We start from the raw sequence: 26,914 nt of genomic DNA, 5'->3' as shown, positions 1-26,914 counted from the left end.
TTAAAAGATTTGATATTTTAATTTTATTTTAGATTGTTCTTTATTTTGAAATTAATTCTGAAGTATTATGAATACATATGAAAATTTTGCTGTCAAGTACTGGAATGATGTAATCTTTCTTTAGACTGAAATCATTCTATATAAATGGGTAGAAAAATAAAAGAAACAATATTAATACTATAGTAAATAATTATCCTTACCATGATGTAATTTACTTGTAACACTGGAAGTAAGATTAAACATTTTATTCCTTTTTTAATTACCATTTAAATGAATATTTAAAAACTTCCTAAATTAACATTTGTGAATTTTTAATCAGAGATAGATCTGGATCTTACATACAACTCTTCCATCAGGAAATTATTGTATGTAAAAAAATTAAATAAATGTGATGAGCTGATATTAATTGTATTCTGTTACTGTGTGTACTATATTAATATACATACTCATCAATACTGATAACTAATAGTGTTTTTCCTCAAAAATTTACATTAGCAATGAATTCTTCATATTTTTGCAAAATTCTAACAGCATAGTGGTAGATCAGTCATTAACAATGATGGAATTGTTTGCTCTCAATTATCTCTACAGATATGGTAAAGTAGCTTATCAAATTTTGCATACAGATAAGCTAGACTACTTTCCACTGGTTTATCAAATTTTGATTATTATAGGGAGAAAACTAATGCTACATGTAATGTTTAATCTTTTTATTTGCAACAATCTCCAATAATAAAAAAATGAGTTTTCCCCTTACAATGGCAGTTAAAATTTCTAAACGAAATTCTAGAACACAATCACCACATATTTTACAGATATAATTTTCACTAAAAATTTCCTCAATGTATGGCTAAGTTTTATTGTTGAAAAACTATTATGGCCTAAATTTTCAATTTAAGTTCTACAGACAAGTCCTGAATATGAAAATTCTGGTACTATATAAGTAAGAAAGATTAAATGAAATTAACTTACATAAACTGAGCCATGTATTTCTTAACACTTGGTAGCTACTCATGAGTGGATTTAGTTTATGATTTCTAAATAAGTACACTAATAGCATAGACAAAATAAATCCAGTGATACCTCCAGGATCCTGCAAAGAAAATTCATTATGTACATTTATTTAAAAAAATTCTAAATCAATAAAACTATCAATCATTAATTCCACTTCAATGAGCTAAAACAATTTAACAAAATTATTAACAAATTTGGATAATGAAATATTTGGGTCTATAAGTAAAAATGAAAAAAAAAATTACCTAAGAAAAAGAAAGGAAACAAGAACTTTAGGTCTAAATTAAACTTAAAACCCTTATTATAACGGTACCCTTATTTAAATTGTACTAAAATGAGTTAAAAATAAAGGTCTCCAATAGTGTCCCTGTTTGACACCTTTAACTGTAATTTTAAACTGTAAAAGCAGATCACTTATCTCTCTTCAAATAAGAATATTTTTTTTCCTGGGTACAAATGAAGTGTTGATATTAGTGCCAGATATGATCCATGTAGTAAACATATAAATGATATAAATGTTAAAAAGAAACAAAAATTAATTTAAAAACTAAACAACAGTAATATAATGTAGCATAAATAGAAAATGCCTAAAACGTAAGCTAAGAGAAAAATAAAATCACAATGAAATATTACATTGATAATCTAAATTAAAACAATAAAATTATCATCTGCCATACACAAAATTGCATAAACAACTGAAACATACAACAAAAAACTAAAATATTTGAATAACAAAATATCAAATATAAACTGGCAGCTTTAACAAATTGTACAACATTGTCTCATCATTTCCTAAGATATTTTGGGAGTTAGTTCCTAGTTTAAACTTTTGACATAACAATATTGCATACCAGACACAATCCACAAGGATGTGGTGTACAGTCAGTTGGCAGTTGCAGTGGATACAAACAGGTGCATCAGTCCAAGTTATGATATATCTGTGAGTGAGCCTAGTGTGCCCTATACATAAATGGCAAACAATAACCTCTTCTTGACGGTTATTCCTGCATGAGGGCTCCAACATGATACATTATTCTTAACAGGACAAAGTCTATTGTTGATGGTAGTATTCCATTCACTTTTCTACTTATCACAGACCATACCCCATTCAGAAAAAAAAACAAGATCATCAGAAACAACATGATTAGTAAAAGGAGGCTGAAAACAAGCCTCTTTTGCCACACTATCAGCGCGCTCATTGCCTGACATTGCAATATGGCTAGGCATCCAGCACAAGCTAACAATTGTGTTATGCTGAGTAATTTCAGAAAAAAATAGAAATGTCATAGATGACAGGGTGTCTGGAGTACATGTCACTAATCTCCTGAAAGGCACTCATGGAATCTGAACAGTTAGTTGTCAAACTGTTAGGCTAATAAATTTAAGGTCTTATTAACAGCTTACAGCTCCATAACAAAAACATATTTTTGGCCTTCCCATCTTCTTGAAGAAGATGGGAAGACCAAACATATGTTCTATTGCCAAACACAACCAACAGAATTAAAGTTGAAAGAATCATGAAGTCACTGAACTCTTCATGTTCATCCACAGAAGTTTATGAGTTTAATGATTTTTATCTATAAGAAGGAATTAGGCTTTCTAATGAAAATAGCAATTCTGGGTTTGCTTCTCTATCATTATCAGTTTTTCTCCATGAATGTTATTGTTTTTTTTTGTCTGCAGTCATTTAAAAGTTATCGTAAAGAATTAAATATTTTGTCCAAGTTAAAATTTAAAAACTCCTCTAGCTGGCAAGAGATATCATCTCATAATCTTAAAATTATACAGAAATAATTTGCTTAAGTTTTTAGTACATTAAATGAATGTACTAAATCTTTAACATGTTTTCATCTTGTCTTATAGAATCAATAGTTAGACCTCTTAAAAATAAGGGAAATAAAAAAATTGTTACAGGACAAAATACTGAGTTACAGGCTGGTCAGTTGATCTCTGTCCAAAAATTGCCAATGACCAAATGACCAACCCTTACGACAAGGGATGACCAAAATGTTGCTGGAATTATAAGAAGATGAGGCTTGTCGTATGCTAAACTTTTTTTCACATGCAACCATTGACATATTGAGTAAATTTTGAAGTTTTTCTTAACTTTAGGTGGAAATCTTTTTTATCTCCTACTTAGCACCGGTGAAATCTACCTCCACCTTCTGGCATGCTAAAAGGGATCTTTTTAATTGAAATTTTTTATTAGAGTTTAGAATTTCTTTATCTTTGTTTCGACATGCAAACAATAAAACTAAGAAGAAAAACTGAAAACCTGTTTTTATAATAATCTAAAAACTATAACATTTATTCATTGTTTGTGTATTTATTTTTTTTTTAAATATAAATTCACGTGTGAAAAATGTTATTGCAGGTAAATGGTGTGTAAAAAATTGGAATCTTGTTTTTAGTAAAATAAAAAGCATGAAACTTTAATCTGTGAGTAGTAAGGGGTGAGTAGTGAGTATTAACAATTTGTCTATTGTTAAGAAGTAAATAATCTTAATTTTAAAAGTTGTCATTTTTCTTTTATATTATGTTAATAAGGTAGTAAAAAATGTATGTCAGAAAACATTAACTATCACTATTTAATGTCTATTCATTACATGATGCGTAGAATAAATTATACACATATATATATATATGATTATTTAAAAAACATATTTTAATACTATGATTATTTTAATAGAAATTTTAAATAGTGTAATTTAATTAATAATTATCTATAAATAAATATTATATTTTAATCATAAAGATATTTAATTGTATTGATAATATACACAAATGTTGTTTTAAATAAATTATAAAAGAAGTACATGCAGATGAAATAAGAAGAGCACAAATTATTGCATTTTAGATGCAGATGCTTTTTTAAAGTTTATCAGAAAAAATTGAAGTAATAAACTATTTTTTAATTGTTATTGTTTAATTGTTATTGTTAATTAGTGGTGATATTATATAATATAAAATGAATTGTATATTTTAATGCACGCTTATGTACTGTACTGTTCACAAATTATTTGTGCCCTAAAATTTAGATAGTGTGCAATTCATAATTAATGAAGTTAATTGTTCCTTCAGTGATTATATTATTTAAAATTAATTATGGTTCATTGAATTAATTATTAATTACCATAATTAATTATTTTAATTTAACAAATTATTTATTATATAAGTAATGGAGCTAGTCATGAATTTAATGTTTTGTATATATAATTTTAGTGTCAACAAATGATAATGATTTAACTGACTTTTTTTATTGTTGTACAATCCTGATTATCTGATCTACATCTTAGTCTGTATAAAGCATTGAATATATATTACAGAATTATATTCTTCATTTTTTTAAATTAATATCTTATTTATAAATATAATTTCTTTTCAGTAACATAAATAATAAACATGTATTTTTGTGTATTTTGAGAATAATGGTTTTTTCACTTAGTTCAGTAATCATGAAATGGGTTTATCACAAATGGCGTATTTAATTTTTCAACGAATTTATCACTTGCAATGGAATATGGCTTTCTTCACTTGTTTTGTCCATTAGTTCATCCTTTGCTAAAGGAGAACAGTTTATTTTTAATGAATTACCATTAATTTATAATAATAAATAATTACTCATATATTTTAATCTTTGAAAATCCGATAGATTAAACTTATCATAATAATTTCCAATTATAGATTATCCTGCATCTTTGGTTGGTATAGAATTCTATAACTACATTAAAATATATTCTTTTAATAATTTGTTATTCCAGATTGTTTTCTGTTTTGAAATTTTGAATTACATTAAAAAATGTACCTGTAAACTTTGCTGTCCAGTACTGGAATGATTTAATCTTTGAAATACCTTTAATTCTTAAAAGAATACATTCTTATAATTATACAAGTAAGTATATTAATATAATATAAGCGTGTCCCAAAAAAAAACATCTGATTTGGATTATTTATATTTTGAAAACTATTTAATATAAAAACATAACATTAATTTTGTATTAAAGTTTTTCTACATAGAAAGTCATGGGTGCTCAACATACTCGGAATACATCCACACTAGTTGAATTCATCCCACACTTTATTCCCGTTGGAATTGGGAAATTTGCCTAACCCAAATGCTCAGCAGCCCATACATACTGGGTGTGTGGGGTTCACCGCCTACTGCAGTGGTACCCACTAAAAACCACTCCCTCATGTGATGTGGTGTTGGAACTGCCATTAAAACATTACCTCAATATCATGTGCATCCACACACCTTACATTCATACAAAATACATCTCATTCACATGCTACTGTACACTGTATGCAACTATTCTAATACATACAAACTTCACTTATTTACATTTTTTTTTTCACCCTACTCCCCTGGGCCAGACATACAATTAAGTAAAGCTGAGCCCAGGGTATATATATTTGTTCTTTTTTATTTTGTCCTTTTACTCTAAGGCAGCCAACTGGCAGTAAATCTGGCACAGCAGTTCGGCCCCCCTGTTCAGATCTTTGATCTTTATTTTGCCTGCCTCTAATCTCCAGGAGGGAGTAACAAGGCCCAACTATGTTGGGCCTTGTTACTCCCTTTATACAGACTAAGATGTAGATCAGATAATCAGGATTGTACAACAATAAAAAAAGTCAGTTAAATCATTATCATTTATTGACACTAAAATTATATATACAAAACATTAAATTCATGACTAGCTCCATTACTTATATAATAAAATATAATAAATAATTTGTTAAATTAAAATAATTAATTATGGTAATTAATAATTAATTCAATGAACCATAATTAATTTTAAATAATATAATCACTGAAGGAACAATTAACTTCATTAATTATGAATTGCACACTATCTAAATTTTAGGGCACAAATAATTTGTGAACAGTACAGTACATAAGCGTGCATTAAAATATACAATTCATTTTATATTATATAATATCACCACTAATTAACAATAACAATTAAACAATAACAATTAAAAAATAGTTTATTACTTCAATTTTTTCTGATAAACTTTAAAAAAGCATCTGCATCTAAAATGCAATAATTTGTGCTCTTCTTATTTCATCTGCATGTACTTCTTTTATAATTTATTTAAAACAACATTTGTGTATATTATCAATACAATTAAATATCTTTATGATTAAAATATAATATTTATTTATAGATAATTATTAATTAAATTACACTATTTAAAATTTCTATTAAAATAATCATAGTATTAAAATATGTTTTTTAAATAATCATATATATATATGTGTATAATTTATTCTACGCATCATGTAATGAAGAGACATTAAATAGTGATAGTTAATGTTTTCTGACATACATTTTTTACTACCTTATTAACATAATATAAAAGAAAAATGACAACTTTTAAAATTAAGATTATTTACTTCTTAACAATAGACAAATTGTTAATCTACATTAACAGAGAATACTTATTTAATTCTCTACTAATACTAATTACTACTAATACTAATACTAACTACTACTAATACTAATACTAATTTAATTCTCTCAATTAAATTTAAAAAAATCAAAATAATTATGTTTTTATAAAATACATCTAAAATACTTTTTTATAATACTCAACTTTTTTAAAACAATAGTAAGATCTCTCTCAACCATTCATCTGGAAGTTTGTGGGTTTGAATCCTAGTTAGACTTAGCATATTTGCAAAACAGAATATTGTAACTATAATATTCACCCTCATATTGTAACTATAGGATATAAGTTCTTATTTTTTTTTTTATACATAAATATAAAAGTAGTTTCTTTGTAACACATTAATTTAACTGTATTCCAGTAATAAATTGTCAACCAATTGTAAACATACCTACTTTTTGAAACAAGATTCAACAACTGGTAAGAATCTAGAATTATTTAATCAATCCCTTACCTATTTAATTTATATATATCATCATAAAAATACACATATATAAATAATAATAAAAAAAAACATGTCAAACAAGAAACGAAAAAAGTATTATTAAAAGTACACGAGAAAATTTACTTAATTGGTTTATTCTTTAACGATTTAATTTTTGAGAGAGAGAGAGAGATGCTCCCGCCAACTGTGAGCTGTAATATGTTTTCTGCAAGTAGAAGGATGTAGCACTGATGAAATCTACTGCAGAATGAGCCTAGTATATGGTGAAAACACTTGGAGTAATGATAGTGTATGGGAAGGTGTAGGGAATTTAAAGAAGGGCGAATGGACATACATGATGAAGGTGGGCAAGGATCCAAGTCTGTTGCTACTGTTTGCCTGGTTGAGCGTGTTGATGATTTTGTCCGTGACAAACGGAGGTTTACGATAAGTGAACTTTCTGTGAAATTCCCCGAGATTCCAAGGTCTTCTCTGTACACAATTGTGACTAAAGACCTAAGGTACCAGAAATTTGTTTCATGTTGGGTCCCAAAAATTTGAGTGACGATCACAGTGAATGTCATCAGCCTTAAAGTTTCTCATGTTACAATAATGAGGAGGAAGGTGTTTTTAAAGTCTATCACTACCAGCAATAAAACTTGGATCCTGAGTCACAATCCACAAAACCAAAGAACAGTCTAAGCAGTGGATGCAAACTTCTCCAAACAAGCCAAAAAAGTTCGAACAGACACTGAGCAACAGGAAAACAATGGCTGTAGTTTTTTGGAACAATAAATGTGTCTTGTTGGTGAACTTTATAGAGCAGAGGACAACATAACACAGGAAGTTTATTGTGAATCTTTATCTCACCTTTGCAGATCGATCCAGAACAAACGAGGAGGCATGCTCTTGTCCGGCATGGTTTTGATTCATGAGAATTCATGATCGTACTGTGCCAACATCAGACAACATCTCCAACATACAACATCTTCTCAAACAATTCAAGTGGGATGTTTTCAACCATCCAACGTATAATCTAGACCTAGCACCTAGTGATTTTCACCTCTTTTGAGAATTGAAGGCATGGGTGGGTGGACAACACTTCACCTTCATACTTAAATGTAGGAAGAGAAAGATTAAGTGCTGTGTATCGTCTCTGTGCTGCTGGAGGGTTAAATTTTGGATTTAATCAGAAGCATAACTAAACAAAAATGATGCCTTTAAGATGTGGTCTATCAATTACTGGCAATGATTAGGTGAAGATACAAGATTCACTATGAGAATGTACTAGCATTTAAGATTATTAAGAGGAAAAACCTGGAGTATGCACATAAAGTGAGACATCCAGAGGAATGCTGGTTTCTGCACCTCATATTTCACGGAAAGTTGAAATCCAAGACCAGAATTTCATGACTGAAGAATCTGAAGCATTGGATCAACCATATCTTCACTCCCATCAGCTGTAGACAAGGTTGAAATTGCTCAAATGATTGCCAACATTCAATAATGGACATTGCACATAAAGAAAAATATGTTTATTAAATAAAACCTATTAAAAAGAAGTAGTTCTATAAAATATTAAAAGAAAGGAACCACTAAAACAAAAAGTGACCCATATATATATAAAACCTAAGCATTTATCAAATGGGGGAAAAACAAATTAAATAAAAAAATATAACACATACAAATGTACATTATTATAAGATATATATATATATATATATATATACATGCATATATAAAAGTATATTAAGTATAACAATATTCTTCTACAAGTTTACAACATAACACATCATCACATTACAACAAATTAAAATATCTTATACAATAACAATAAAATCATTAAATAAAACCTGTTCTAATCACAGTTGGAGAGAATTTCAAATAAATATTTAGGAAGTAAAATATTTGCACTGTTCATGGAGGTTTCTTAATTCTTAATAGATAATAGTTAAGTATGTTTCTTGTTGAATTTGATTAACTATTTTAATTAGTTTGTATTTGGGCTGTACAACAATTTAGCTGTGGAGTAATTTGTCGGTTGTGTAAACTGTATACATTAAGTAATTGCCAGACAACCAATTATTGTTAAGCACTTCTTTATTTACTTTAAATTTATACTGAATTAATCATTACTTTATGTTACATAAAATTTAATACTAATTATTTAATACACAAAATAATTTAATAACTTAACGAAACAATACATTGTTGATAATAAATTTAAGGAAATTAAGGACACAGCTAACAAATTTCTAAAACAAAGAATTAATAAAAAAATTCAGATCAATTTTTAATCATACTAATTATATATATATATATATACACATTTTACTAATGTAGCAAAAATTAAAAAAAAAAATTGAGTATATACAGGTATTTTAAAGTGCAACAGATATGATAAAAAAATACATAAATACAAAAGTTAAACTCTGTTCCAATTTCAAATTTGTAAGCAAAAACGTTTCTACCATCATTTGGTATACATTGATATAGTAAGATTAAATTAAATAATAGATGATGATTTTCCAGCCATGCACTGGATTTAAAACCAGCTCAGATGAAACAAATGTTATCAAGTAACTATTATAGAAAGGAAAAGAATAACTACAAAACAATTCTGGACAGATTATTCAAGCTACAACTGTTCAATTCAACATTGACTTCCATTACTAGTAACACAATACTACTCATTATTAGTTAACATATTTTTTTAAAGTTATAATAGTGATAAAATACAATAATTCAATTTCCACTTATAAATATAATTTTAAAAATCTTTAGTTCTTCCATTTATGAAAAAGTGTTTCATTGAGCAGCTAGTTAGTTAACTGCATAAACAGAATAACCATATCTCATTAAATAAAGTGAATCTTTTTTACGTTAAAATATATATTGGCACAATATGAAACTTAAAATGAAAAATATCTAGCATTTAATTAGAAGTTAATTACTACTTAAAATTATTAAAATAGAATAATAATTAACTAAGACTGAAGCCAATTTTTACCATAACTGAATTTATAGCCTGAATCACTAATATCTGAAGGATAATGACTTCAGCAAATAAATGTATTTGTTATGCAATAATATCAGGTTATTACATTACATTTCAAGATTCATACATTTTTTTCTAACGATAAATAAATCGAAGAGGTTCATTTTGGACAAACATAAAGAAGACATAACAAAAGTTTTAAACACTGAACACCACACCAAAATAAAATAAAAAATTAAATACATACGAGTTCTGTAAACTTTTTATAACATCTCTATTCTGGCAGTTTCTTGTGTATATTTTTCAATAAGTGCTTGTTCATGATCAGCTGTCTTCAATTCACTTTGTAATACACTATTTAAATATGATCTAACATCACTAATTTTCACTGATTTCCAGCTGCATACTGCATCTACAACTTCAAGTGGTGATAGTAACCGTTCTTTTTCTATAAAAACCAAAAATAATCAAGCTTTAATGAAAAAACAATATGAAATTCTGTTTTGTATTTAATTTAAAATAAGGATCTATAAAAATGGCAGAATGACCGATAGACTAACCTATTCGGTTAATGCTACGACCATGTTTTGAAAAGTAAGAGATAATACAAAAAATGAAATTACAAAGTTAAAACATATAACTTGAAGATACATTTGGGAGCTAATTTTACAATACTGATGACTGAAACAAATTTCATGTACATAAAAAACAATAATTTTATTTTTCTCTTATCTTGTTTGAATTTTCAGTAACACAAATGTGTCTGCCAGCTCACATTGAATTTAGCTATGTAATATAAAGCAGTGCATTATTTCATAATTTAATATGATTCCAATTTCATAGCTCTCTTTCTAATGATTCACTGTTATTTTATTTTAATTCAGTCCATTGATCAAGGTTATTGTTAATGAAATTACTTTCTAATGTCAGCTTTACATAGTTAGTTTTTGTATGAAACAAATTCATGAATTCATCAAGCTATGATTGCAGATGAATGCCTGCTGTAAACTTACATAGAAATTGATTTCAGAATTGTTCCATCAATTCAACGTGTCATTCATTGAAAATGCTTACTTGGATAGTTTAAGGTAAATAGAATGTGTGTTAGAAAATGTACTTGAAGACAGTTCATTTTGAGAAAGAGTATGGGTTCAAGAGAGGCCATTCTGGCGATCAGGCTAACTTTAGAAGACAGGCTTAAACAAAAAAAGCCATCTGCATTATATTTATAGAGATTGAGAAGGCATTTGATAATACAGAATTGAACAAAATGTTTAATATTTTTAAGAAAATTGGATTGAAATATAGGGAAATAAAACATATATAAACTAAGCAAAAATCAGGTAGCATGTTATAAGAATAGAAGATGAGGCTCCTGATTCAAAAAGGGCTCAGATGAGTCCTGATTCAAAAAGGAGTGAGTGAACAAGCACTTCTGGTAGAATGACCGATAAAGTTACATTGGTTAACATTGTAAGCATGTTTTGAAAAGTATTCATGCCAAAGAAATGGACAAAATTTGTAAAGTTCTGGGGGACTAAACAACTCTGGAAATTAGAAGACACAATTCAGGAATTAAAGATGAAAATTGAGGAGGAAAAAATGATGTTAAAATTCACAATTTTTTTTGGGCAAAAACCAAGGTGAGTAACAAGCCTGAATGGCATGGATTTATTACTGCTAGGGGTGAAATTCAGGCTAAGGATAAATAAGAGTAAAATAAAAATAATGAAATATGACAGAAAGAAGGATAATAAATTAAACATTAAAACAGAATATAATAAACAAACTCATAGAATCTTACTACTTATGAAGCAAAATTAAAAAGAAGTCCAAAATGAAGTAGAAATCAAAAGCAGACTGGAACAAGAAAAGGCAGCTTTTATGAAAAAAATAAAACCTGCGAGTCAAATATATATCTATGAATTAGAAAGAGAAACTTGAAATTATTATTGTAGAAAGTAGTAGTTGTGAATATGGACATAGGAAAAGCAGAAAGGAAAAGAATATTAAGATATCTAAGTTTAGTTTGGTGACAGTGACAGATAGCGGTGATAGAAAACAAGATTGGGAAATATAAAAGAGATAGTTGATCATGTAAAATTAGAAAATATGTTGAGGTTACAAAATTAGAAAAGTTAGAATAGAATTGAGAATTTCATCAAATCAACTGACTGGTGACTTAAAAAAAACAAACAATTTCTGTATTTGTTTTCAGATTTTTTAGGGAATCATGCTAATGAAATGGATAAAATTTTCAAGTTTTTAACTCTGGAGAATACATGAATAAAGTTTTATTCAACCAGAAGTAAACTCCAATGTAAATACATGCAAATATAATAAAAACAGTTTGTGATGTATTTATAACATTCATTGATGAAAACGTAGGAGTTAATTTTCTGTATGATTTTAGAGCGGCGATGCATTAAGATTTGGGGAGGCCTTTTACATCATCAAATATTAAAATTTCTGATTATGCAGTCTTATTTTGTAGACTTGAAAATTTCAGCTACTATGATTATTGATAAACTTAATCAGTTAAATGTGCTGGGTACTATGAGTACCTAGTTATTATACAAAAGATGTCAATAAAGGGGGTGCCAAATATTTAATGTAAATAAGAAATGAAAATAATGAGCAAAATCACACTTTTTTTTATAAGTAAAGTGTCTGATATCATTTAAAAGTTAAAAAATTTCAAAAACTATTTTTTCTTATGGTTACTGGTAAAAGGAGGTTTTTAGGAAAAATATTCATAGCAAAAGAAGCTGTGGAAAGACATTCTCTTTTTACAGAAAAATGCATTTGCCACATAAGGTTGACAAAAGAGTGTTTTGAAAAATCTGCAGTTAAACATTGACATTCACCACACTAGTGTATCTCATTATGACACTTTCAGTTACTAATTAAAATTATGCTGGTTTATTAATATTGTGGTTATTGAGCCACGTTTAGAAGTATTAATAACAGTTAATAGTACCTATAACACCAAGTATTTCATTAAAAAGATATGGGGGTACATTTGGATTTCTAGCACCGGCCCAAAGTGCTTGAGTCCAAAGACTAGAATCTTGATTACCAAATCTGCGGCAACAAGTAATCACATTCTGGTAATCTTTTTGACATAAATGGTATTGTAATATTTGCTGGTACCTGAAACCAAGAAAAATAAGTACATTATTAGTAAGGGACATTTTAAACACTTTACAAAACTTATCACAGTCACGAAAAAATATATTCTTAATTATTCTGTAAAGTAGTTAATAAATCGACTATAAGATTGTATCCGTAATATTCTGAACTGGGGCCATGAATTTTAACCACTTTTAGTATGTGATGCAGTACTAGGTAGGTACTAGTATCTGATATGGTACTAGTATGTGTTGTGATCAGTGTGCCACGATTGCATGGAGGTAAATGTAAAAATGAGAGCATTGTAACTCATTTGTTATCATTGTACATGTATTGTCAGGAATTTTCAAGATGGATGTAAAAGATGAATAATACTTTTTTTTTTGTCTTCAGTCATTTGACTGGTTTGATGCAGCTCTCCAAGATTCCCTATCTAGTGCTAGTCGTTTCATTTCAGTATACCCTCTACACCCTACATCCCTAACAATTTGTTTTACATACTCCAAACGTGGCCTGCCTACACAATTTTTCCCTTCTACCTGTCCTTCCAAAATTAAAGCGACTATTCCAGGATGCCTTAGTATGTGGCCTATAAGTCTGTCTCTTCTTTTAACTATATTTTTCCAAATGCTTCTTTCTTCATCTATTTGCCGCAATACCTCCTCATTTGTCACTTTATCCACCCATCTGATTTTTAACATTCTCCTATAGCACCACATTTCAAAAGCTTCTAACCTTTTCTTCTCAGATACTCCGATTGTCCAAGTTTCACTTCCATATAAAGCGACACTCCAAACATACACTTTCAAAAATCTTTTCCTGACATTTAAATTAATTTTTGATGTAAACAACTTATATTTCTTACTGAAGACTCGTTTAGCTTGTGCTATTCGGCATTTTATATCGCTCCTGCTTCGTCCATCTTTAGTAATTCTACTTCCCAAATAACAAAATTCTTCTACCTCCATAATCTTTTCTCCTCCTATTTTCACATTCAGTGGTCCATCTTTGTTATTTCTACTACATTTCATTACTTTTGTTTTGTTCTTGTTTATTTTCATGCGATAGTTCTTGCGTAGGACTTCATCTATGCCGTTCATTGTTTCTTCTAAATCCTTTTTATTCTCGGCTAGAATTACTATATCATCAGCAAATCGTAGCATCTTTATCTTTTCACCTTGTACTGTTACTCCGAATCTAAATTGTTCTTTAACATCATTAACTGCTAGTTCCATGTAAAGATTAAAAAGTAACGGAGATAGAGAACATCCTTGTCGGACTCCCTTTCTTATTATGGCTTCTTTCTTATGTTCTTCAATTGCTACTGTTGCTGTTTGGTTCCTGTACATGTTAGCAATTGTTCTTCTATCTCTGTATTTGAACCCTAATTTTTTTAAAATGCTGAACATTTTATTCCAGTCTACGTTATCGAATGCCTTTTCTAGGTCTATAAACGCCAAGTATGTTGGTTTGTTTTTCTTTAATCTTCCTTCTACTATTAATCTGAGGCCTAAAATTGCTTCCCTTGTCCCTATACTTTTCCTGAAACCAAATTGGTCTTCTCCTAACACTTCCTCCACTCTCCTCTCAATTCTTCTGTATAGAATTCTAGTTAAGATTTTTGATGCATGACTAGTTAAACTAATTGTTCTGTATTCTTCACATTTATCTGCCCCTGCTTTCTTTGGTATCATTACTATAACACTTTTTTTGAAGTCTGATGGAAATTCCCCTTTTTCATAAATATTACACACCAGTTTGTATAATCTATCAATCGCCTCCTCCCCTGCACTGCGCAGTAATTCTACAGGTATTCCGTCTATTCCAGGAGCCTTTCTGCCATTTAAATCTTTTAATGCTCTCTTAAATTCAGATCTCAGTATTGTTTCTCCCATTTCATCCTCCTCAACTTCCTCTTCTTCCTCTATAAAACCATTTTCTAATTCATTTCCTCCGTATAACTCTTCAATATATTCCACCCATCTATCGACTTTACCTTTCGTATTATATATAGGTGTACCATCTTTGTTTAACACATTATTACATTTTAATTTATGTACCCCAAAATTTTCCTTAACTTTCCTGTATGCTCCGTCTATTTTACCAATGTTCATTTCTCTTTCCACTTCTGAACACTTTTCTTTAATCCACTCTTCTTTCGCCAGTTTGCACTTCCTGTTTATAGCATTTCTTAATTGCCGATAGTTCCTTTTACTTTCTTCATCACTAGCATTCTTATATTTTCTACGTTCATCCATCAGCTGCAATATATCGTCTGAAACCCAAGGTTTTCTACCAGTTCTCTTTATTCCGCCTAAGTTTGCTTCTGCTGATTTAAGAATTTCCTTTTTAACATTCTCCCATTCTTCTTCTACATTTTCTATCTTATCTTTTTTACTCAGACCTCTTGCGATGTCCTCCTCAAAAATCTTCTTTACCTCCTCTTCCTCAAGCTTCTCTAAATTCCACCGATTCATCTGACACCTTTTCTTCAGGTTTTTAAACCCCAATCTACATTTCATTATCACCAAATTATGGTCGCTATCAATGTCTGCTCCAGGGTATGAATAATACATTTGTACAAAATTTTATTCAATCTCAGAAATGTTTAACTCAGTTCAGGCAGTTAATAATTATTTAGAAGCTATCTTATAGATTAGTTCACACAGTTAAGAAACACATACATCTGAAGTGTGATCAAACTCTTCATGTACAGTAAAACATCAGCAGTTTGCAGGTATCAATGTCAGGCTATTTATGAATGTCATTATCACCAATTCCACTTTCAATTCAATGTACAAAGTGATGCAAACTGATGCAAATCCCATAATAATATACACTTATTGAAATGTATTGCTTTTCTGAAAATGGTTTTGCATTACTACCCTCCAAAATATTTTATATACCACCTCATATGCTTATTGTAAACAATTTATATATTCCTTGAGAATTAATTATATAGAGTATAAAGCTAATTTTTTGTTAACTCCGCTACAAACAATATATATTAAAACTGTTCTAACACAATTTTTAACTTGAAAATAAAGAACTACAAAAATTAAAAGTTTTCAGTAGTAGATGACATATTTACGTTATTCAACTCATCTCAAGAAAATAACTGCACTTTACAATTCATAAAGTTAATTGTTTAAAATATTTTCTTATTTTTCAAATAAGCTAAAAAAATATTTTTCTTTAATTCTAAAACAGGTATTTTTTACATAAAATTCTAGGACAATAATAGAATTTTTAAGGAAATACTTACATTTTATTTTCCTCATAAAGATATAGGAGCCCTGCTCGGAAATTGACAGCTTGACACAAAATAAGAGCATGATGTTTATCACAATTGGAATCAGGTGATTCAAGTAACCTCATAATTTTCTGTTCATATTGTAATCGATTCATTGTATCGCTTAATTTATACCAGATCTGTAGGTAATGTTCAATCAGTGTATTGTAGATAAGTGTACCCCATTTGTTAGAATTCTAAAACACAAATTATATAACAAAAATATGCCAAATAAATTTTCTAAAAAGTCTTATAATGTAAGAATCTTTATATATAAATTATTTAGAATTTTTAAAAAAATCTTGTGCAATTCTGAACAAAACACCAACTTTTTGTTATTTTATTCTATTTTCAAGTTCCAACTTGCAGCATCATAACGAACTATGATTATAACTAGCCTCGCTCAAATTTTTTTACCCTTTCAAATGCGTAAATTTAGATACACTACTATAGCATATCTAAATTTCAATGAAATTAAAATTACTATAAAAATTAAAATTAGAATTAAATTAAAATTAAAATTTTTTTACTATAAAAATTAATATTTAGTCTAGTAGGTTTGGAGAGTTTTGAGCCCAAAAGTTTATACATAGACCTGTAAATAAATATTAGTAGACCACAATTTAAGTGAATGGTATTTTCATTCCCCTCCCTACGACTACCACTATGCATTTCTATATAGGTTTTGGTTATGTGACTTCATGAATGTTCTCTAATACTAATGAAATCATTCAATGAATTATTCTGCAATTTTTAGCTGTTTTATATATATTTGAAGAACTTTTCACATTATGTCTCAGTAAAGTATTCTAAAGTATTTTTATTCTTACTGCATCATACTAAATTGTTTGAGCTCTCTTTTTCTCACACATAATCCCTCTCAAAAATTCTCAATCTATTGGGTTTTAGCTTTCATATATTTACTTTGAAAAACAATTGATTAGGAAACAGCCAATCCTCCCGATGAAATTTTATAATAATTGTACTAAAAAAAAAAGTTAAATATACTTTTGTCCCTGCCATTGCAGGAGGAGGAAGGTTTTGTGTAGCAGATCTGTTTATATTTTGATTTATAAATTTACTCCAGAATGGCTGTATCAGTTTTCATTATCATCAAACTCATGCCAATTAAGTACATTGGGCTTATAAAATTATTTGAAGAAAATAAAATTGTAGAAGGTAAACCGGTTTCTCCAAACCAAAACATCAAACATTTTTGAAAATCATCTAATGGAATATCAAATAATAATAATAATACAGGAAAAATAGACTTCAGATTTGTGTGTTGTTGGGTTTCATTATAATGATATGCTTGAAAAATAGTCATGAAAGTTAAAAAAAAATTATATTTTACAAAAATAATCATGAAAATATAACAAACATTAAATTAGTAAAAAAATTATTATGAATTGGCTATCTGAAAATAAAAATTTTTTTAGAGGAATTATTGGTAATCAGTAACCGCAGTTGAATTTAAAAAATATATTACTTGAATATTATTTTTCCTACATTTAAAAAACTGCGAATCATCTAATGTTAATATAAAATAAAAAATGATATGATATTACAAGACTTTACTAAACATATTTCAACTGATTTTCCATTCCATAGCACACTGTTTCACAACAAATAGGTACATTAAACTGTTTCTTTACATTATCTCTTCCATTGTTTCATTGTGACTGTGACACATATAAAATACCTAATGTATCAAAAATATCAGTCGAGTTACTTACTTGGAGAGTAATTATGTTTATTACACACTAGTGCCCAAGTGGTAAAAAAGAGGGTAGGTGTGCTTCTAGGGTTAAATATCAGTTATATTTTGGTGGGTTTTTAATACTGTTTGGAAACCACTGTAATCCTCACTTTCCTACTAAGCCTTTTACAATAGGGTCTTGTTGTTCTTGAGAATGACTGCATCGTTTTGGAGAGTGGCTTGTAACCCATGTCAAATTACCTACACCTATTATGGTTATAACACTTAAAAGTTGTATAACAGTTAACAATTCCAATTCTGAGCTTGGATTTGGCACTTTTCATCGGTCAACATTTACTCCATTTTTTCTCCTTGTGTAAAAAGCTTATATATGAACTGCCTAATAAGTAGGAGAAAAAATATCTATTGATCATTTTAGTAAATGTTTGAATTTTTGCTAGATTGAATTAAAAAAGATTGGTTTTAAAAATTTTTATTTATATGTTAATCCATTATGGATTATTTTTTTATTATGTTTGCTTATTCTTTTCAAATTAAGTTTAGATTCCTCTTCCACCATTTATAATATACATACATACACATTAACATACATTTTATTAAAGGTATATTTTAGTGTATTGCAATTAATTATTAATACAAAATCATTAACAACAAAATAGCAAGCTTGAAAGTTTTACCAGTTTATATAAAGAGCTTTTCATTCATATAGATTAACAAAAATCATGTATATACACATCGCATAAGAAGCGTAATATAGATTGACCAACTTAAATGAGAATTTGTGGGGTCCATGTTTTCATCATCAGTTATAAAATACTATATTAGGTAATTCATTACAATTGTTACTCATAAAAACACACTGATAAAAATCTAGAATATATTTTAAAAGAATCTTGTCATCAGAAAAATCACAAAAGTGATTTGGATATATTTTTATTTATTAACCTAAAATGAGTGTGAAATGTAATTTAACATGTAGATTTTGATTTAAATTAGACAGCTTGTGAACAAATTTAAATGAATGCTTGTTTACTTTATTATAAAAAAAACCTTGAAAAAATACTAGTTCAAGAAATTTTACCCAGTGCAATGTTAATATATTTTCATATCTGTACCATTAACTAAAATTACCATGCAGAGTATAAATAGTTAACACTGTTCCCTTAGGAGTGGTAAAAATTTATGTATTACCAATAAGCCAAGGAAGATAGTTTTCAGTAGGTCTGAAAAACCAGCATGAATACTCACAGCCTACGTGTAATGTTAACTTGAGTTGTCATAATAGTCATTCTGCTATGTTGATCATCTTCTTTGTCAACCCACCCGTTTTATTGTTCAGTTTTTCTACCTGGTTAACTACTTTTAAAACTGTTACCAGTCACTTCGTCACTTCAGTTTCATAGTGAAAAGTTTGTTCTACCTGATGCAGAATTATTCTAGAATTATATTCTCTCTCTAGGAATTGAATAAGGGTCTAATTGCTGGCTTAGATGCTTTTAAATACCATGTTTTTGTTATATAACATTTTGGTTTATTTTCAAAGTCTCATATCCTGATGTAAACAGATCTATTTATTTTTTTCATTTCAAACATATATCAAATGGTACATAATGAAAATTGATTATGATATAGAAACCTGATTATCATAAAATTATAAAATAACTGTTTATAATAAAAGATTAATTGTTTTTAATCTAAGGGAATTGCATAAAATGTAACATTACATATGGACAATGTCATCAAAATATAAAAAAAAATCATCTTTTTATTCCACTTAAATTATTGTTCTATTTATAGCATTTTTCATTAAGTTACTGTATACATTAGTATTATCCCTTCAAATATGTTGAATTGTAAAATAACTAAAAAAATACAATTTTTTTATTTATCACCTCCCAAGCCCTGATAAGTAGTGAATACTAAAACACTTCTAATTTTGAACTATATTTGAATTTAAATTAATTAGCTGATTTTATTTTTAGGTAGATTTCATAAGAAAGCTATCCTCCAGACCCCAAAACTAGTGTCAGCTCAAAGGTTTATATATATTTCACTTTCTTGTGGACTCTATAACTGCCGTAATTTTGTGCTGGTAACTTTCAAATTGTGCCTTAAAAATAACTCATCCCAAAATCTCGGATGTGTTTGGTAATGGCCAAAATCGGACCATCGGGGTGGAAATGGAGGGGCTTTTACAAAAAAATAACTTATAACTTTCTTATTAAGTAAAATATTGACTTCATTTAAAGTTCCTACTATTCTTTGGATAAGGCCAAATTTTTTTTTATATCACCAACCATTGGCCCAAGGGGTTTCAAAGACAAAAAGAATCATACCTCGCTTAATAGGCACAGTATCAAATCGGTTTAAATTGATTTTGGGATGAGTTATTTTTAAGGAACATTACCTAAAACTTTTGTCTGTAACAATTTATAAAATGACCAACCCTTACGACAAGGGATGACCAAAATGTTGCTGGAATTATAAGAAGATGAGGCTTGTCGTATGCTAAACTTTTTGTCACATGCAACCATTGACATATTGAGTAAATTTTGAAGTTTTTCTTAACTTTAGGTGGAAATCTTTTTTATCTCCTACTTAGCACCGGTGAAATCTACCTCCACCTTCTGGCATGCTAAAAGGGATCTTTTTAATTGAAATTTTTTATTAGAGTTTAGAATTTCTTTATCTTTGTTTCGACATGCAAACAATAAAACTAAGAAGAAAAACTGAAAACCTGTTTTTATAATAATCTAAAAACTATAACATTTATTCATTGTTTGTGTATTTATTTTTTTTTTAAATATAAATTCACGTGTGAAAAATGTTATTGCAGGTAAATGGTGTGTAAAAAATTGGAATCTTGTTTTTTAGTAAAATAAAAAGCATGAAACTTTAATCTGTGAGTAGTAAGGGGTGAGTAGAGCATAACATTGTTAATAAAGCACAGGATTTGTTTTATAAAATAATTATATAAAACTTTTAAAATTATATATAATTCTTGGATGACATAAATTTTGCACTTTTTTATATACTATTTTAATTATTATATTTGACAACTCTAAAAAATATTTTTATTAGATGATTTTATAATAAAATCACTGCTGTTATGAATTTACCAGATATGCTTCAGCCAAACCCATTCAATTCTAGCCACACATTTTTATTTTATATGGATACTTACTGCGTCACTTTTCAGCAGTTTTAACACTGTAAATAATCTAAATCTTTAAATTATACAAAATTTAATTTATATGAGGATCCTATAACTTCAGACCTTATTATGCATTCTCTTAATAAGCATCATCTATATTTGTTTTCCAGACAGACCTGTAATTTTTTAATCTGATAAAAAAAAGATCCTACTAAGTACCATTGTCATCTCACAACAATTTAGTATACACACCAGTCAGGAATGATGATGGTATTACATGCATATTTATTAAGGGATTAATACGAAAATATATACTGTGAAATAAAAGAAACATACAGTGATGATTGTAACTTTATTATTTTTTGTATCAAATAATCATGTTATTAGAAAAACCTTTATTTATTTTTTTATATTTAATTATTTAAAAAAAAAATTACTGGGAATTCTTTCTTTAAAATTATACTTTACTTTTTAAAAAAACTGACAATGAGAAATGCTTTGAAATTTTTTGTGCGTGTGTACAGCAGAAAAAAATACAATTTTTTTGTGGCAAAATATTCTAAATCTTACAGATTGTAAAAGATGTATAAAATTGCTTTAAAGTAAACTGTATGGGAATGAAGTTGTTATAGTGAATTTCTATATAGACTGAATTTAGAAAATGAGGGGTCTTAGGTTGAGTTTCATCAATTAGCACTAACCAATATATAGCTAAGGTCAATTTTTTATTTTTTATTAAACTACTAATTAGAAACAATAAGATGGAAATTTAACATAAAAAATAGACACATTCAAAAATAATATTGTAAGTTCAGTACTTATATTGTAATAGTTCAGTAAGTTCAGTAAAGTAAACGATCTCAACCTAATTTCATGTAAAATATATACAAATATGTATATTTTTTGATTATATATAAAAATTTACATTATAATGGCAAATCTAATTATTCAATATGATAGTGTATATTTACAACAAAAAAAAAGTTAAAAAACAACACACAGCCTTGAGTCAGAGAGCTCTGAAACACGTAACAGGAATGTTCATCACTTTATCTATTATCATTACTGTTATTGAAGGTATATAAAGAATACAAATAAGCTACCTAAACCAATCAAAAAATCTTTAAATGAAGTTAACTCTAAAATGGAACCAAGTTTGACGCTATCATTTTGGATTTAAAGGAGAGGCTCTCTCTTCAATCACTCTGAAAAAGGGCATCAATAAACTCCATTGTAAGCTAACTGCCTATCCTTGTTACCTTACAAAATTTTATTAAAATGAAGAAATATATACCCGGTAAAAAGAATATTATTGCCAACATCATTTCCAGAACTGATGAAAAGATTTAAAATCTAAAAAAATAAAAAGAATTCAAAATTTTTAAAAATGACCAAAAGCAAGATAAATGGATGAAAAAGTCTAACGTGAAACCAGAAGGCAACTTAAATGTCTCTGAATATTATACAGTTAATGAGCTATATTTTTTTGTAAAAAGAATTTGTGAAATGGAAAATAGCTCATCCTGAAGTATTTGTTAAGGATCTAATTGAAGAAATGTACCGAAAATTATGATATGCTGGTATTACTAAAATTCTAGAATCAAACTCAAATTGGAACATAAGGTAAATAGTGACAAAATTTTGTTTTTGAGACGACTACAGAAATTCGGCCTGGCTGACTCCGGTATGTGTCTGAAATATAGATTATTGGACGATGCTTATCATGTGATATATGAATGTGCCAGGTATGACTTTATGTAACCCATCGGGTTGGTCCAATGGTGAACGCATGTTCGTAAATCAGCTGATTTTAAAGTCGAGAGTTCCAACGTTCAAGTCCTAGTAAAGGCAGTTACTTTTATAGGGATTTGAATACTAGATCATGGATACATCATGTTCTTTGGTAGTTGGGTTTCAACTAACCACATCTCAGAAATGGTTCACCTGAGACTGTAAAAGTCTACACTTCACTTACACTCATACATATCATCCTTTGAAGTAATAAAGTAATACCTGATGGTGATTCCTGGAAGCTAAACAGGAAAAAAGTATGACAATGTGCACAGAGACCATTTGTCGACTTGATATTATCGGGTTGACACTTGATCTCTTATGTTAATTGGAAAAGCCAGGCCGAATGGGTTATCATAGAAGGTTTTATTACATATTTAGTAAAGGAAAGAATCACTGAAGGGGTGTGATGTTCTGCTTGGACTTTTCTTCTTTGTGTTTATATATGGTTTTATTGTTATTTTTTTAACAGTTAGCTAAACTGTTGCTGTTTTTGTTTCTGTTTGGTTATAGATTTGTTTGTCTTTCATTAGTTACGTTTTATATTACTGTTATGTTGCATTATTTATTGTTATTGTTATGTTTTGTTAGTGTTTTTGTGTTGATTTTATGATTCGTTGTGTTGAACTCATTTTTACATTTCAGATAGGTAGAGTTCAGTTCCTTCGTTCCTAGAAAGTCACTCAGTTTTGTTTGAGACTTGGCTAGATATGTTTTGTTTGGAGTTTATATTAGTTAGTAGTACACCGTGGAAATGTCATTTGTGGCATTCACATTGGTGGCTCCCGGCTGAGGCTTGACTGAAAGATGCCATTTCTAAGGTACTGAAGATGACCTCTGGTAAAGCCCATAAGGGCTAGGTGTGACAACCGAAACCGTCACATAGAGGGTGTCTTCCTCTATAGGGTGAGAATTACTAAAATTCTAGAATCAAACTCAAACTGTAACATAAGGTAAATAGAGTAACAAAATTTTGTAAATACTATGAACTTATTAAAAGTAGAAAAAATTATGAAATGTACACAATTACAACCTAATGCAAAGGATGTCAAATTTCTATAGATTTATTTGAATTAATAAGCAAAAGACTTTTATCAGTGGTTATTTATTATTTTAGATTGTCGTACAACACTTTTTAAATTTACACTTTTCCAATCAGAAAAGCTACTTCTGTTGCTTTACTGAAAAAGAGGAAAAATATGTACAAAGAAATCGGAAAATAAAAATTCATAATTACTAATCAATGGAAGTTAATTTATAAGCAAAGTTTGAAAGCAAGTAATGGACAGGCTAGGAAATGCATACAGACTTATCTCTATTATTTTTAATTTTTTTAATCGCTTTTAAAAAATTGTTTAAACATCCCAATTTATGATCATATGATCCTACTTTTCTAAGAATGCCTTATATTTTTCTTAGAATGCAAAGCAACATTTTTCCACCCATGAAGAATTACAATTAATATGAACAATTCTTTGCAAGCTCTTAATTTTTCTGATTACAAAACAGCCAAATAATTTTAATATATAAAAAAAATTAGAATGAATTTAAAATTTAAATACAAACACTAAATTCCAAAATACAATTAAACTTGTTAAAATACTATTATATGTAATTTTCACCAGAAGTTTCTATCAGCTTATAATCTTTCACAGAACATTTCAAGAGTGCTACTCAAGAAAGGATTCCTTTCATTTAGGTAATATATACTTTGAAAGCCTTTGAATTAGGTGAATTTTAAGCAGGTTAATTATACTTGGGATTTTATTGTATACATTGGAAAAACATTACGCTTTATAATCCACTTTATTAATTCAAAATCAAACAAATCTGAATCTATAATCTTTACCCTCACTCAAGAAATTCTGTGAAGATCACACCCTATGGATGAATGATAACCGGTATAATATTCCAGAACAAGCTATACTGTTAAAAAACAATGTACTCATTGGAACTCTTCAGCTCTCATGAAGGAAACTACCCAAGTGTTTTGTAAAACATGAAATTACAGGTAATTCTGATCAAGTCTCCATATTCAAATGATATTTGTACCACTCATTTCCATTAACACATAGTTAAGATGAAAACTCATACGATCTAAGAGAAAAAGACTGCTTTGAAACTTAGCATCAAGATATTTTACATGCAAGTAGTAGACATGAGGAATACGATGCAAAATTATCCTGTCGAATGAAAAGGTGAGACAAAGCGGTGCATAAAGGTTAGCAAATGAATTAATCTTGAATGGAAACATACAGAAGATACAATCTCTGAATAGGCCATCTACCATAGACTAGCACTATTGAAAGAAATCTTTCAGAAACACAGCTAAGGATCAAAACAGATGGTCATACATCAACAGAAGCAACTTCTCAGAAAAAAGCACAACAGAAAAAATTCCTGCAATAGGAAAAAAGAAAGGCTCCAAGAAGTGAGTAAGTGAGAGAATAAAGATGGCATTCAGATATACTAAATGATTTAATGAATCTAAGTGGGAGAGCTGCAATATTAAGATAATGATGTAAATAAATGGATAAGAATGACAGACTATTAGAAGATGAGATTATGAATCATAATCTCATGTTTTAATTATAAAACAAGCATGAAAAATAATATGAAAGAGGGAAAACGGAAAATCATGAGTAAATTTCTATTGTTACTCATGATTTTACCATGAGTAAATTTCTATTGATCCTACAAATTTGGCAGATTACCATTATAAAGAAAATACTTAATACTTAAATACAAAGTTGATAAAATTATCACCTCATAAAGAACTCTGCAACGACACTCAATATGATGCCTAAAAACTCAGTGATGTTTTCTAAGTTATCGTATTTTACTAACATTACTAAAATTATGGCCAATAATAATTACTAAAAAGGAAAACAATTTATTAGAAGAAAAATGTCTGACTTTGTACAACTATAAAAAGTTTTTATTTTTAATAATTATAAAAATTTAAGAAACACATGATTAAAATTTAACAAACTACATTTATAGCTCGTAATCCAGCATAGTACTCGCTCATCTAAATTGATATCAAGTGCTCGATGGGGATCATTTTCATCAAGTCCTTCAGAGCTCTCACCACCTGAATTCATTGCTCCTTCAGGCATTTCTCCTTTACTTCTATTTACTTAAACAGGTAATTCGTTTTCAAATTCTTTAACGCCGAACTAGTTTCTTTATCAACTTCTATTCCTCCCTTTTTCTTCTTCTTCCGTTTATTCTTTTTAGATGATTTTCTTAAATATTTGTCAGAATTTAAACCTGAATTAGTAGTAAAATAAAAAACTAATACAGTATGATGAACTGAAAAAAAAATTATATTACCTCCTGTTATGTAAATAAAATTTTATGAGTTCTTCTCTATATCTTCACTTATTTTATAAATACTTGCCATGCATCACACATAAATATAAAGCAAAATTAAAGTATTAAAAATCCACATTCTGATGATAAATTCGTATAATTCTGATTTTTCTACATGTTTTAGTTAAATATTAATAAATTAGGTACATTTAAATACAATTACATTATTTAAGGATAGCATAGTTTTTCTAATCTCTTAATATAACTACCAATTTTTAACAGTTATTCGACCCTTCAAATAAGCAGATGTTTTGACAAACATCTGCTTATTATTGCTAGAAATTATTATTTCATATCATTACTATTATTTTCATATCATTATTTTTGCTAGAAATATCTTTCTAGCAAACCACTTCTTAACATTTGGAAACAAATAATTGTCTGAAGAAGTTAAGTCTGATGGGTTGAGCAGGGAGAGAGAACACTCACCTACCTGCAGCCTGCTCTCAGAGTTTTTACTCCCTAATCAGCAAACAAATTTTATAATTTAAACATAATTATAAATTAAAATAGTTATTTTCTTACTTTTTATAGTTAAAGTTTAACTAGATTTTTAATTATAT

General features: G+C 28.4%; 2 protein-coding genes across 5 annotated transcripts in view; both read right to left on the bottom strand.

Annotated features, from left to right (window-relative positions):
- LOC142324702 (nucleolar protein 6-like) overlaps positions 1–26,914 on the bottom strand; it is a 114,892-nt gene that overhangs the window by 48,824 nt on the left and 39,154 nt on the right. For all 4 annotated transcript variants that reach the window (XM_075365612.1, XM_075365611.1, XM_075365613.1 and 1 more), the window contains 3 exons: positions 16,285–16,508; positions 10,135–10,335; positions 973–1,093 (listed from right to left, as the gene is read on the bottom strand). In XM_075365612.1, the coding sequence (XP_075221727.1) occupies positions 973–1,060 (88 nt within the window). In that variant the 5' untranslated portion in view covers positions 1,061–1,093; positions 10,135–10,335; positions 16,285–16,508. The remainder of the gene's footprint in view (positions 1–972; positions 1,094–10,134; positions 10,336–16,284; positions 16,509–26,914) is intronic.
- On the bottom strand, positions 10,151–26,095 carry LOC142324689 (vacuolar protein sorting-associated protein 11 homolog). The gene is made up of 4 exons (XM_075365585.1): positions 26,000–26,095; positions 16,285–16,508; positions 12,868–13,040; positions 10,151–10,335 (listed from the first exon to the last, which is right to left on the bottom strand). The coding sequence occupies exons 1-4, from the start codon at positions 26,093–26,095 to the stop codon at positions 10,151–10,153; spliced, it is 678 nt and encodes a 225-aa protein (XP_075221700.1).

This window comes from Lycorma delicatula, chromosome 5, assembly GCF_047948215.1.
Source record: "Lycorma delicatula isolate Av1 chromosome 5, ASM4794821v1, whole genome shotgun sequence".
NCBI lineage: Eukaryota > Metazoa > Arthropoda > Insecta > Hemiptera > Fulgoridae > Lycorma > Lycorma delicatula.
The sequence above is the reverse complement of the archived record's forward strand: the minus strand, read 5'-3'. Positions and strand labels throughout refer to the sequence as shown.